The sequence below is a fragment of the Girardinichthys multiradiatus genome, chromosome 3, assembly GCF_021462225.1.
Source record: "Girardinichthys multiradiatus isolate DD_20200921_A chromosome 3, DD_fGirMul_XY1, whole genome shotgun sequence".
Lineage (NCBI taxonomy): Eukaryota > Metazoa > Chordata > Actinopteri > Cyprinodontiformes > Goodeidae > Girardinichthys > Girardinichthys multiradiatus.
This window is the reverse complement of record NC_061796.1, coordinates 5290778-5305992: the sequence shown is the minus strand read 5'-3', so window position 1 is coordinate 5305992 and position 15215 is coordinate 5290778. Positions and strand designations below refer to the sequence as shown.

At 39.8% G+C, this 15215-nt stretch overlaps 1 protein-coding gene across 5 annotated transcripts in view; it reads left to right on the top strand.

Annotated features, from left to right (window-relative positions):
• nphs1 (NPHS1 adhesion molecule, nephrin) overlaps nucleotides 1-15215 on the top strand; it is a 94393-nt gene that overhangs the window by 63520 nt on the left and 15658 nt on the right. For all 5 annotated transcript variants that reach the window (XM_047358028.1, XM_047358019.1, XM_047358003.1 and 2 more), the window contains 7 exons: nucleotides 2110-2251; nucleotides 9930-10054; nucleotides 10131-10299; nucleotides 13032-13161; nucleotides 13377-13549; nucleotides 14178-14318; nucleotides 14888-15028. In XM_047358028.1, coding sequence (XP_047213984.1) covers nucleotides 2110-2251; nucleotides 9930-10054; nucleotides 10131-10299; nucleotides 13032-13161; nucleotides 13377-13549; nucleotides 14178-14318; nucleotides 14888-15028 — 1021 coding nt within the window. The remainder of the gene's footprint in view (nucleotides 1-2109; nucleotides 2252-9929; nucleotides 10055-10130; nucleotides 10300-13031; nucleotides 13162-13376; nucleotides 13550-14177; nucleotides 14319-14887; nucleotides 15029-15215) is intronic.

Below are 15215 nucleotides of genomic sequence, written 5' to 3'. Positions count from 1 at the left end.
TAATCAGGCTATTATATGAAGTTGGTTTAAACAGGTTGTTTTCTTAGCCTTCTTTACCCCGTTGAGTCCAAGGTACAACCATCTATCAGGTGAAGGCACACTGGTTTGTTGTTATTTGTTGTATATTCCCTGGAACATCTCAAAGTGGTAAGGTGAACGTGCTGTCGAGTGGACGCCAAGCTAAGCAGTGGGAAGGTGAGATCCCAGATTTTTGTTGTTGAGATGTATAATATTCGTTAGAGACTTCTGTACATAGGAGACAACTCGAGAGCATCTTGAGGAGGATCTCAGCACTAGAGACATGTAAGACGGCTCAAAGATACGTTCATGTTTTAACAATGAGGTTAGTTCCACTAGAGGTTTCTCTAGGAAACTTTATGACCATAATGGACAACCAAGTACTCATATCGAGGAGTGCTGTATCCAGGTAATCATTTGAAGACACAGCCCACACAAGAGTTGCTATGCAGCAAATATGCAGAAAACCCAACAACACAAAACAGGCACAAGCAGCCCTTGATCATGACATTTACCTTGGCTCTTCCAAATATTGTTGATCTTGTTTTGGCCAAATAGCTAAATCTTTGTTTCATCTAGCCATGAAACCTTCTCCAGAAGACATCTGGTTAGTCCATGTGGGGCAAAGTGATGTTGCTTCAGGTGTCACTTTTGGAACAGGGGATCATTTCTTAAAGAGCACCCCCTCAATTTATGTTGATTTTAAACTTGATCTACTGTGGACAGTGATATTGCTGTTTCAACAACATGCAGTTTATCGTTGGCTTTAGTCTTGGTAGTTTGGTTGTACTTAAGCATCCCAACCAGTTTTCTTTCATCTGAATGTGATGGTTTAGATCAGATGGTTGAAATTTGGAGACAGTTGAACCAATTGAAGCAAATTCTACCTATTTTTATATAGGTGGTCATCTATCCATCCAGAAGCGAACCCAGAGCCTATTTGCTGCAAGGCAACAATGTTACCAACTGCTCCACCGTGCACCCCAGGCTAAAAGATAATAAACAGAATATTAATTGCTGTTATTAATTGTTATTAATATTTGAGCCTGTCTGGATGTGTATTAGTGAAAATTCACAATAATGCAAATCCTGTCCATCTAATTCTTGTTTTAAAAAGTCGTAGATGTTTTATCATCATCAGACCCATTCAAAGGCATCATTGTAAGCCCCAAGTTTATATAACATGTATGCCTATATGACTGCAAGAAAACCTCTAAGCAGAACTGTATATTAAAATATGCTTTTATACAAGCAGAAAACTGAAAAGAGTTGTGTTATTTTTCCTTATTTGCCTAAAATTGTCTAAAAGATATGAATGTTAATGGACAAAAAAGCAATTTCCGCTTAATCAAGCTTCTTAATAGGGTAGCAAAGGACACTTGACTGAATGAAAAGAATTCCCAATATAAAATTTGACCTCATGTGAACCCTGGTAGATGAAAGCAAAACAGTATGACCATGAGCAGTCCCTGAATAGGCCCACTGCAGTTTTGCAAATGAGTCAGCCGATTCCAAAAAGAGTATTTCGTAGCTCCTCTCCTCTTTTGTGTGCGTTAATAAGATCAAAGTGAATAAAAGCTGACACAGAAGATGTATATTATTAAACAAGCTCTTTATTCATCTGGCAGCAGCGTTTCCATTTGATCTTGTGCGAGGCACTCTGTGGGCTGCATGTGAGCTTTAATGCATGTGAAACAGTGGGAAGTTAATGAAGACTGACTCTCCTGTTCACCGTCTTTGTTAGTCTCTCTGACTGTGGCTTTTACTGTAATCACCACAATAATGGCTTTAATAACCAGATGTGCTGCATAGGCATGACCACTATCAGGCAGGTGCAAAATGACACTGTGCTCCATTTATAAAAGGGTGCAAAGCAGGGGGAATCAGATGAATATGCTTATTTATCACAGACCATGCACAACATCCGTCATTACAGCGACTAATTGGCCATCTGTATTCACAAGACAAACCAGGGAGATGGGTGGGTTTTTTTCAGGATTTTGTTTTTCGTGCTATTTCATAGCTGAGGACAATGGACCAAGCCTGTCTATTTTCTTCAACTTAACTGTCGTGTGCTCTTTGTGTCTGCAGGGAGAGAACGGAGGGATGACAACCACCTCCAATGTGATCCACCGGGTCTCTCGGGAGGAGAACGGACTAAGGCTAATCTGTGAGGCTTTTAACAACGGCACACACTTCTCCAAAATCCAGGCCGCTAAACTCACTGTATACTGTAAGTAGGCATAATTACACTTTACAACTAAAAAGGTGGGAAGTACGGAGAATCTAAAAAAAAGTATGGCAATTGTCACATTTTAAAGAGTTTTTTATATCTTTAGCTACAAGGTGAAAATATTTCCATTTTGTCTAATTGGTTTATTTAGTTTCATCTTTCAAAAACACATTCATCACAAATGTAGAGTTTTACTACATTTAGAATTTAAATGTTTTAAACATTTATTACAGCAAGAAATTGTATCACTGAAAACAACCTAGAAACATTACCAGCAGTTTAAAGTTTCTACCGAGGTATTATCAGAATCAGAATCAGCTTTATTGCCAAGTTTGTACGTACAAACAAGGAATTTGACTCCGGTACACTTTCCTCTTTGGTTTTGTTTTTGCATTGCAGAATATACATATTTACAATGTACAATATACACATATATAAATAAAAGGTGCATTTGCAACATCTGTATGCTGTTGTTTGGAACTCTATTAAATGTTCAACAGAGAAACAGCCTTGGGGAAGAAACTGTCTCTGTGGCGGCTGGTTTTAGTGAACAATGTTCTGTAGCGGCGGCCTGAAGGTAAAGCTCTGAACAGTTTATGTACAGGGTGTGTGGGGTCTGCAAAGATTTTAGCAGCTCTTTTTCTGACCCGTAGACCTGTATAAGTCCTGGATGGAGGGAAGGTCAGCCCTGATTATTCTCTCTGCAGTCCTGATTATTCGTTGCAGTCTGGACCTGTCCTGTTTTGTGGATGAGCCAAACCACACTGAGATGGATGAAGACAGGACAGATTGAATGATGGCAGTGTAGAAGATGACCAACAGCTCCTGTGGAAGGTTGAACTTCTTGAGTTGCCTCAGGAAGTACAGTCTCTGCTGGGCCTTCTTTCAAACAGTGTCTATGTGTGAAGACCATCTCAGGTCCTCAGAGATGGTGGTTCCTAAGAACCTGAATGGTCCACGGCCAATACAGTGTTGTTGAGGATGGTGAGGGGGGTGTATAGGGGTGGTGTTCTCCAAACGTCCACCACCATTTCCACAGTCTTGAGTGGGTTGAGTTCAAGGTACTTCTGACCACACCAGTGGACCAGCCGATCCACCTGCTGTCTGTATGCAGACTCATTACCGTCCTGGATCAGTCCAAAGACAGTGGTGTCATCTGCAAACTTCAGGAGTTTCACAGACGAGTCCGCTGAGGTGCAGTCATTTGGGTACAGGGAGAAGAGGAGTGGGGATAGAACACACCCCTGGGGGGCACCAGTACTTATTGATGTGCTGCGGGAGAAGATGCTCCCCAGTCTCACCTGCTGCTGTCGGTCCGTCAGGAAGCTGTTGATCCACTGACAGGTGGAGGCTGGGACGTTGAGCTGTGTGAGCTTCTGGTGGAGGATGTCTGGTATGATAGTGTTGAAGGCCGAGCTGAAGTCTACAAACAGGATCCTGGCGTACGTCCCTAGGTGGTTGAGGTGTTGCAGGATGAAGTGTAGACCTAAGTTAACAGCATCATCTGCCGACTTGTTTGCTCGGTAAGCAAATTGCAGGGGGTCCAGCAGGGGGCATACACAGTGCATTATGATAATAGAGCAGACCAGACGCCAATCCAGGCAACGATTGAGAAGTTCAGAGGAAAACAGAAAAGTAACCTTCAGAACATTTATATTAATGACATATTTACAACTTCCACATACATGTTTATGTAAAAAATAAATATTTAATAATTTTACTGTCGTTTTTTGGAGAAATAACGGGTCAAATACCTACCAAATGCTTATCTGTTATATACTTTTGTGTCACTTTCAGCAATTTATTTCTCCAGAATCATGAGGGGTGACAACACAATCTCTTTAGATTATATTAAAGGGTCATCTATACTATAACCAGAATTAATATTTCATATTTTACTGTAGAGTTTTGGAGAAATAACAGGTCTGAGAATCTTACAATGCTTTAATATAGACATAGACTGCTAAATCTTTGTAAATCATATGAAAGTTTGTCTCACAACTTAATTCTGCCTGTAGAAATGTACAGACGATCAAGCTCAGCATGATGTGAGAAGAGAATTACATGAAAAGACGGAAGGGGTTGAGGTAACACATCACACAATGCCCTGGAGAACCCATAGTATTTTTGGGGTAATATATAATAAAGGTTTATTTATCATAAACATAAAAGTGAAACACCATCGATATTTGATTTATAACATGAATCTGTGCAGGGTTGCTGGGAGGCTAATACCTACCACAAGCAACGATTTGTGTTAGAGAGTGGACACACCTATAAAATGACCAAAAAGAAACTTACAATGAATGTTAACATGACATAATACAGATACTGCTGACTGACTTTACATTTGTGTGGGATATTTACAGATTCAGTGTGACTCATGCAATTGGTGAACTATTTGCAATGTATGCATGGATCCTGCAGAAATGCTAGAATGGATGAGAACAGTGTGGGACTGCTTGTTGTGTCACTGATAAAAGTATTCATTGTTATCAGGTTTTGAAGTTGGTGCATTCTCTTTTCCAAGTTAGATTTAGATCATTTATTGGTTTTATAAATGTTGTTCTTTTTTTTAACTCTCCGTTTATCTTTAAAAAAAAGTTTGCAAAGTTGTTTAATATTAAAAGCTACAGGGGTTGGACAATGAAACTGAAACACCAGGTTTTAGACCACAATAATTTATTAGTATGGTGTAGGGCCTCCTTTTGCGGCCAATACAGCGTCAATTCATCTTGGGAATGACATATACAAGTCCTGCACAGTGGTCAGAGGAATTCTAAGCCATTCTTCTTGCAGGATAGTGGCCAGGTACGTGATACTGGTGGAGGAAAACGTTTCCTGACTCGCTCCTCCAAAACACCCCAAAGTGGCTCAATAATATTTAGATCTGGTGACTGTGCAGGCCATGGGAGATGTTCAACTTCACTTTCATGTTCATCAAACCAATCTTTCACCAGTCTTGCTGTGTGTATTGGTGCATTGTCATCCTGATACACGGCACCGCCTTCAGGATACAATGTTTGAACCATTGAATGCACATGGTCCTCAAGAATGGTTCAGTAGTCCTTGGCAGTGACGGCCCATCTAGTACAAGTATTGGGCCAAGGGAATGCCATGATATGGCAGCCCAAACCATCACTGATCCACCCCCATGCTTCACTCTGGGCATGCAACAGTCTGGGTGGTACGCTTCTTTGGGGCTTCTCCACACCGTAACTCTCCCGGATGTGGGGAAAAAGGTGGACTCATCAGAGAACAATACAATACATGTTTCACATTGTCCACAGCGTAAGATTTGCGCTCCTTGCACCATTGAAACCGACGTTTGGCATTGGCATGAGTGACCAAAGGTTTGGCTATAGCAGCCCGGCCGTGTATATTGACCCTGTGGAGCTCCTGATGGACAGTTCTGGTGGAAACAGGAGAGTTGAGGTGCATATTTAATTCTGCCATGATTTGGGCAGCCGTGGTCTTATGTTTTTTGGATACAATCCGGGTTAGCACCCGAACATCCCTTTCAGACAGCTTCCTCTTGCATCCACAGTTAATCCTGTTGGATGTGGTTCGTCCTTCTTGGTGGTATACTGAAATTACCCTGGATACCGTGGCTCTTGATACATCACAAAGACTTGCTGTCTTGTTCACAGATGCGCCAGCAAGACGTGCACCAACAATTTGTCCTCTTTTGAACTCTGGTATGTCACCCATAATGTTGTGTGCATTTCAATATTTTGAGCAAAACTGTGCTCTTACACTGCTAATTGAACCTTCACACTCTGCTCTTACTGGTGCAATGTGCAATCAATGAAGACTGGCTACCAGACTGGTCCAATTTAGCCATGAAACCTCCCACACTAAAATGACAGGTGTTTCAGTTTCATTGTCCAACCCCTGTATGTTGAATAAAATACATGTTGTATAAAGAATGATGTTATTTGCCTTTAACCCTGGACATCAAACGTACTTATTAATTTTACAAAAATGAAAAATATCCAGTATATGCATTCTAAAGTACTCTGGTTATAGTATAGATCAGTGTTCCCAACCCTGCTCATCAAGCAGGGTTGGGAACGTGTGAGGTGCTTCTTACACCTGACTTAAATGAAAGTGATTATTAGGTTTTTGCAGTCCTGATGGCTGCTGAGGAGGTCATGCAATCATATAAATCTGGTGTACTGGAACAGACCCACATCTTAAACATGTAGGGCAGGGGTACTTGAGGAGCAGGGTTGGGAAACACTGGTATAGATGACCCTCTGACATAATCTAAAGAAATTGTATTGTCACCTCTCATGATTCTAGAGAAATAAATTGCTGAAAGTGACTCAAAAGTATATAATAGATAAGCATTAGTAGGTTCATTGACCCGTTATTTCTCCAAAAATGTACAGTAAAATTATTAAATATATGTTTTTTACATAAACATGTATTTGAAAGCTGTAAATATGTTGATAATATAAATGTTCTGAAGGTCACATTTCTGTTTTCCTCTTAATTTCTCAATCGTTTCCTGGATTGGTGTTTGGTCTGCTCTGTTACCGTAATGTACCTTGCATGCGTGAAGCTAATCTTTCAAAGAGAGCTAATGTAACAGCTGATATGACTGTCGACTCACTTGACCGCAGTGAACTGTGCTGGATGACACAGAAAACATAACAGCAATAACCCCGATGATTATGCCAGACAGCACTAAAGTCTTGAGTGCTGTGCTCTGCATAGTCCATGTCATCCAAAGAACTCAAAATGGCATCATATGATGAATTATTCCCCTCAGTTCGATCTGCTAAGGTAACCAGAGCTGAATGAAGTTCCTGAAACTCCACTATCCTTCCTAAACCTTGAGCTGCCAGTAGCTGTTCAGGGAGCAGGTACATAGGAAACTAATCTCTATGTAAGGCTCAGCCAATGAGGATGCAGGTCCAGCCCATTGGCGCTGATTGGCCCCACAGTCATTCAGTTGTAAAGTGGCATTATGAAATGAATAGGCCATGGGGAAAAATCACACCTATAAAATAAAAGCTAGCTTTTTTAAATGAAAGTTGACTTTTAAATAATGACATTTTGAAAAAAAAAAAAAAACATGCTGGAATTACATAAAAATAGCCTCAACAATAATTACGCCAAAACAAATTCCTTGTATGTCCAAAAACGTACTTGGCAATAAAGCTTTTCTGATTCTGATTCTGATTCTGATTCAATTATTTGGTAAAAATGTTATATGAAAATTATTTTGTTTTACAAAGCTGAATTTTAATGGAAAATGGAATATATAATAATGATCTGAGAATTTAATATGCATTCAATTATTTCACAATTTCATTGTCACATTAAATCATATTTATGTAGATACTTATTTCACAATGTTTCATTTGTTTATTTAGTTTTGAACACTTTGGCATTCCATAGAGGATAGGTCAGGAATGCCTAAAGCTCAATCCAGTTTGACTCTACACTGATTTGTAAAAAACGTTGTTTTCCATTGCTTTGTTGAAGGTTACATGGAAAAAAATGACATCTCATAAGCAGCATACAATGCCTTGCAAAAGTATCCATACCCTATGTACTTTTTTCACCTTTGTTACAACTACAATTTAATGTATTACAATTTGATTTTATGTGACCAACACAAATATAGAAAATATAAATATTGAAAATCTGAAGTGTTGTGTGCATTTCTATTTAAACATCTTTACTCTGATACCCATAAATAAAATCAGGTGCAACCAAATGCCTTCAGAAGTCAACTAATATTAGTGTCATTAAACAAACCATGGTTCAGTCCATTATTAAATAAAGAGAGGTCTATACAACTGCAAAACAACCCAGACAAAGCCATCCATCTAAACTGATGTGTCCCCAAGACAGCATTATTTAGAATAACTCTGAAGAAGCTGCAATGATCTAAAGCTTTGTTGGGGGAAAGATCTGTAGTACAAATGTCATCTTTACAGGGGGAAACCCTCTTCCATAAAAAAACATTGTTGAAAGAAAGCCATGAGAAGTTCTGTTTGCAGTTTGCCACAAGCCATATACGGGATGCTGTAAACATGTGAAAAGTGCTCTGGTTTAGTTGAGACCAAACTAACTTTTTGACTTACATTTAACATCTGTAGTACAGAAGCAATCCAACACTGCATAGCTCTTTGAACACACCATCCTTACAATTTAACATGGTGTGTAGTCCGTAGATTCTCAAAGACTGTGGAAACAAACCCCCACAAGATTTACGGCTGTTATTAAAGCAAAGGGAATTTGGGCTAAGTATTGACTTTAGGAAGCTTAATTGTATTTAGGGGTATCAGTAAAGGGGGTAAGTGCAAATCACTCTTTTCAAACTTCAATTTGTAAAAAAACAATTTTAAAATCTTGTATTCATTTTCTCTCACCTCACAATTATGCACCATTTGATATTGAGATGTCACATAAAATACAATAAATACAGTTTATAAATACATTAGAAATACATGTTACATTTTATAATGTGACAAAAGTCAAATGTTATCAATATTGTTTGCAATGCACTGCACTATGAAAGCTCAACGTATGTTCTGTATTGTTGCTGCCATGGGCAAATGGGCTTTTCCATCCGTGCCAACACTACCCATGATCATTTTGGACTCATCCATTAATTCCGATCTGCAATACTGTTTCGGCTGACCACAGTATACATTTCCATTGAGATACAAAAATGTCATACAAAGATTAAACTACTACACTTCTGGTTGTTTTAGGGCATCTTTTTGCAAAGTGAATTTTTGAATGGCATTTTTGAATTATCGCCCTATGGTAGCACCTGATAAAACGTTCTAAACTAATCTCACTGGCCATGTGCATGTCAATTACTGATTAATAGCAGTTGAAGATGCATCTGAGGGACAAGTGTCAATCTTAAAATATTCCAGAGGGCTCAAACAAAACAATATTATTATACACAGTAGTTAAAGAAAACAGACAGAAGAAGGATTTTATATATAGTGTAATCAATTCAATGAAATTCACAGAAAATAATATTAGCTCATACAGAATGTTATCATTGTAATCAGCTTTTTCGTCCTGCTAGAATTAAAGCATTCTGTACAGATTTTTAGGCTAGATTTTGATTCCTTTTTGTCAGCTCATTAAGCAAAATTACCCAGTTTTTCAAAATGCTCCTATATTTAATTTTGACTTACTCTGTGTAATTTGCAGCACACTCCCTGAGGTGCAGAATATAAACAATGTTGCTTTTTTAAGATACTTACAATTGAATTTGTGACTTAAACACAGCTGTCACACATCCCAAGGGTTTAGATCGGACAAACAGCACTTCATCATAGCTATTGTGGAGAAGATGAAAGAAAAGCAACACTTGTTTCTCTGTGAAAACTATAAGAACAGGAGGTTTACACCCAAATTTAGTAACTTAGCCCCGGAGCAACAAGAGAATAAAGAGTAGCACAAACAGAAAGCTCTACCATCGTTCATTAGGCCTCCACTTTTAGTGGAGTTTATTCCAAACTACTCCTATATAATGAGCAGGAAAATTATTCAGATCACTCTGATACTTTGTGTTAAAACCCCTTTTTTTTATAAAATGGAGTTGAGCAGGAGCTGAACATTCACAGAAAACAACATACACGTACATTTGTGAAAGCTTGTGACACAAAATGTCTAAACTTCCACTCTTTGAGAACAGATCCCCCTCAGAAAGTCTTTATTGATTCGCCGCCTGAGGATGTCCCCCTTCGCGCGGGCACCAGTGTCTTGCTTGTTTGCCACTCAACTGGAGGGAATCCTCCTGCAAAACTCACCTGGTTTAAGGTATAGTCTTACCTTATATAATTTCTACTGTAGATTAAGCAGAAATGCCAACTAATCTCTACCATTTGTGTTTTAGAATGAAAAAGGAGCTTCCAATGCACAGCCACAGACGACCTCTCATATGGTTGTAACTCGGGTGCTCAACCTGCTTCTGACAGCGAGTGACAACCAGGCTGTTTACCGCTGTGATGCCACAAATGAGGCAAAGACAACAATCTCTGCACAAACTAAGCTCCTGGTTCACTGTGAGTAAGACTGCAGTTATAATGCATGATCACTGTATGACCTTTTTTCCTGTCAAAGTCAGCTGGGAGATGTATATTGATATCAATATATGATAAATTAATGTGATGTACATTGGAATATAGTGATATTTAACGGTAGCTTTTATATTTCTCATGTGGACATGTTCAGATAGTCAATTCATCTCAGGTTATTTACACAGTGCCAATCCATAACTGTTATTTCAAGGCAAACAGGTCGAATTCACATGAACTTATACATATATTTTGGCCAGTTCTGATTTTAGCCTGTTCCAATTTTTCTTTAAGAACTTTATGATACTATATAAGAACAGCATTTAAAATGTTTTTTATCTAACTTCCTGCTGTGAGTGGTCCTTAATTATATGCATTAAGAGTAGAGGAAATGTTGTATGTGTGAGAGAGCACTCCAAGTAACAGAGGTTATTTCTAATTATGTTTTAAAACAAAGTCTAAATAATTAGAGTTGACATTTTCAACTGTCTTCTTATATTAGTGATTAGCATGGCTGGCATTATCATATAAAGCGACAGTCTTTATATTCCCAAAAGAATGTAGATCCAAAAGTTAACTCTATTTCTGATAGGCTGTCAGCATTTCCAAATCCGGCATGTTATGTAATAGACAAACGTAGAGTAGAAACAAGTCATTGACTCTGCAAGAATCCCTTCTCTTGAGTAAACGTGCCAACAGTGGAGCACTTTCTTTTAATGGGAATAAACCTCCAACAGAACCAGGCTTGAAGAAAGTGGTCATCTGCCGCATCCAACAGGGGGTCAGCAAGTCACTAAGGATAGAAAGGAGCTGCACAAAAAACCCAAACAAATGGAAGTAGTCCTAACTATGGCTGTGTCTAGAAAAGAAACACACCTAAACATGTGATTATGGAGCCTGGAGGGCTTTCTGTGAAAATAAAACAGAGATACAACCCAAAGTTATTGCGAGCAAGAAGTGCAAATAATATGTTAAGGGAGAAAAGCAGGAGAAAAAATCGGAGTGATGGAACGTAGTCAGGATGTAGTCCAGCAGATTAAGCCTATGAAAGATTACCTACAGATATACAGGTCCTTCTCAAAATATTAGCATACTGTGATAAAGTTCATTATTTTCCATAATGTCATGATGAAAATTTAACATTCATGTATTTTAGATTCATTGCACACTAACTGAAATATTTCAAGTCTTTTATTGTCTTAATACGGATGATTTTGGCATACAGCTCATGAAAACCCAAAATTTATATCTCACAAAATTAGCATATTTCATCCGACCAATAAAAGAAAAGTGTTTTTAATACAAAAAACGTCAACCTTCAAATAATCATGTACAGTTATGCACTCAATACTTGGTCGGGAATCCTTTTGCAGAAATGACTGCTTCAATGCGGCGTGGCATGGAGGCAATCAGCCTGTGGCACTGCTGAGGTCTTATGGAGGCCCAGGATGCTTCGATAGCGGCCTTTAGCTCATCCAGAGTGTTGGGTCTTGAGTCTCTCAACGTTCTCTTCACAATATCCCACAGATTCTCTATGGGGTTCAGGTCAGGAGAGTTGGCAGGCCAATTGAGCACAGTGATACCATGGTCAGTAAACCATTTACCAGTGGTTTTGGCACTGTGAGCAGGTGCCAGGTCGTGCTGAAAAATGAAATCTTCATCTCCATAAAGCTTTTCAGCAGACGGAAGCATGAAGTGCTCCAAAATCTCCTGATAGCTAGCTGCATTGACCCTGCCCTTGATAAAACACAGTGGACCAACACCAGCAGCTGACACGGCACCCCAGACCATCACTGACTGTGGGTACTTGACACTGGACTTCTGGCATTTTGGCATTTCCTTCTCCCCAGTCTTCCTCCAGACTCTGGCACCTTGATTTCCGAATGACATGCAGAATTTGCTTTCATCCGAAAAAAGTACTTTGGACCACTGAGCAACAGTCCAGTGCTGCTTCTCTGTAGCCCAGGTCTGGGGAATGCGGCACCTGTAGCCCATTTCCTGCACACACCTGTGCACGGTGGCTCTGGATGTTTCTACTCCAGACTCAGTCCACTGCTTCCGCAGGTCCCCCAAGGTCTGGAATCGGCCCTTCTCCAAAATCTTCCTCAGGGTCCGGTCACCTCTTCTCGTTGTGCAGCGTTTTCTGCCACACTTTTTCCTTCCCACAGACTTCCCACTGAGGTGCCTTGATACAGCACTCTGGGAACAGCCTATTCATTCAGAAATTTATTTCTGTGTCTTACCTTCTTGATTGAGGGTGTCAATAGTGGCCTTCTGGACAGCAGTCAGGTCGGCAGTCTTACCCATGATTGGGGTTTTGAGTGATGAACCAGGATGGGAGTTTTAAAGGCCCCAGGAATCTTTTGCAGGTGTTTAGAGTTAACTCGTTGATTCAGATGATTAGGTTCGTAGCTCGTTTAGAGACCCTTTTAATGATATGCTAATTTTGTGAGATAGGAATTTTGGGTTTTCATGAGCTGTATGCCAAAATCATCCGTATTAAGACAATAAAAGACCTGAAATATTTCCGTTAGTGTGCAATGAATCTAAAATATATGAATGTTAAATTTTCATCATGACATTATGGAAAATAATGAACTTTATCACAATATGCTAATATTTTGAGAAGGACCTGTAGCTCAGGACAATCCAAGCCACTCGAACTCTATTTTAATCAGCAGGAAAGTTTTTCAAATGGTTGTTTTTTCTTGTTTGTCCAGTTACAGCAGTGAGTATGAAGATTACAGCCAAAGAAGAAGTGCTCCGCCAAGGACAGGAGGTCAAACTGGAGTGCTTTTCTGGGAGCAGCAACCCAAAGTCTGACGTCTTCTGGAATATGGGCTCAATGAGGTTTGCTTTAACAATGAGCGCACATTGGAGAAACACACACAAAAAAAACCATTGTATTTAGCACCTTGCCACTACTTCATTTGCAAGGATATAACCAACTTTGACTAATTAAAATGAGATAGAATGACAGATGTGTATCTTCTCAGATGTGTCAAGCAGTGTGCATATGTAAATTTAAAATTGTTTCATATTTGTGATTTTCTGTCTGCTTCTAGGTTCCAGGGAGTTGAGGAGGCACCTAAGACGGCTCTGTTCGGGGGTGTTTCTGTGGTCAGTAGGCTATACCTGAATTTGAGTTCACACCACCACAACCAGAAGGTGATCTGTCAGGCCTACAGCCCTGTGTTGGAAGAGGGAACTAACACATTTTACCAACTGGATGTGCTGTGTAAGTAGGAGAGGATTAAAACCTTTTTTTATTATTAGTTGTTTGTATCACGTGCTTAACCAAGCAATGATGTGTATGTAATTTTGAAAATACAAATCCCTAACAACGCAGATGAAATCTACATCGCCAGAATGTTTTTGCAGTATTTTTTTTCTTTTTACAACAAACCTTTGTTGTGTTCTCATTGTGCATTTGCTTTGCTGCATGGCCATGTTTGCCTTTGATGCCATTTCACAGGCAGCAGCCAGCCGCTGCATCAAAGCTTGGTGCTGTGTATGAGCATGAAGGAATGTCACTGTGTGTTTGTGCAGCTCTCCATTTGGACAACAGTACTGTCAGGCGTTGTTTTAATGCCTGTCCCTCTCCCTCCTGCGCTGCCTCACTCCCCATTGTCAAAATGTTGAAGTTGGTTAGATCTGGAATCATTGGTGGGATGCTGATTTTTTACTGGTTTGACTCTCATTAGTGTCTCTATGTGCCTTCGTGCTCAGTGTGTTTTGTGGGTTTTTGTACTTGCTCTTGTTGGATCTTATCACTCCTGTTGACAGGACCTTGTATTTATTCCTATGTGCATGTAATGTTTGCATAAATTCAATGGAATATGTATTCTTTGCTGCTTCTATATCAGATCCACCTGAATTCAGTCCCAAGCAGACAACAGAAGTCCAGGTGGTGGAGGATGAAGCCGCAACCATCCCCATGATGGTCTCAGCTAATCCTGAGGTGCTGTCCTGCATTTGGCTGCACCGCAGGCAGACGCTGGTCAAAGGTGATCCAGAGCTGTGTGATGGCTCTATAAACTAGGTCCTAGTTGAGCTGAGCCAGCAAGTAAGCACTCAGCTCTGCCATTTAGGGTCTGAATAAAACATAGCAGGTTAGCCAGCATGGGACCCTGCCAAATGTGATTCTCATTACAGTTCTAATATATGCACTCTAAATGAGGAATGCTGTCTCCCTGAATACAACACAATGGCTTTAAACCTGTCTTTCTCTCTAGGTTGATGTCATCAGAGCCCAGCTGCACACACACCATTTTTGTTAGTTCTGCTACTTCCATTATATGCAGCCCACCCCATGAAATGACTTTATTTTTCAAGTGAGAATGATAAAAAAAAAAACATATATTACATTTTACATTACATTACTCTGTGGTACAGAGGGTCTCCCTCGCACACCTGCCGGGTTAAGTGGGAATCTAGCCAGGCCAATCAATAATGCAGGATTAGATGTCATTATAGACTAGTGGCCAGAGGATATTCTGTTGATGAGCATGTAATGAATACCTAATTTACTATTGGTTTGCATGTGTGTATGTGTCTGCTTGTCTTTGTTCTTAAGGGGAAGATCAGCGCCACCAGTGGTCAGATGACCACTCTCTGGAGATTAGGAATGTGACGAGGAAGGACGCCGGAGTTTACACTATCAAATGTGAAAATGATGAAGGTGTCAACCAAACCACTGTCAAGCTGGATGTTCTTTGTAAGACACTGCATATTGAGGGCATAAACAGATCCTAATAATATATGTAATACACTCACTGGCCACTTTATTAGGTACACCTTGCTATTACCAGGTTGGACCCCCTTTTTCCTTCAGAACTGCCTTAATCCTTCGTGGCATAGATTCAACAAGGTACTGGAAACATTCTTCAGAGACTTTGGTTCAT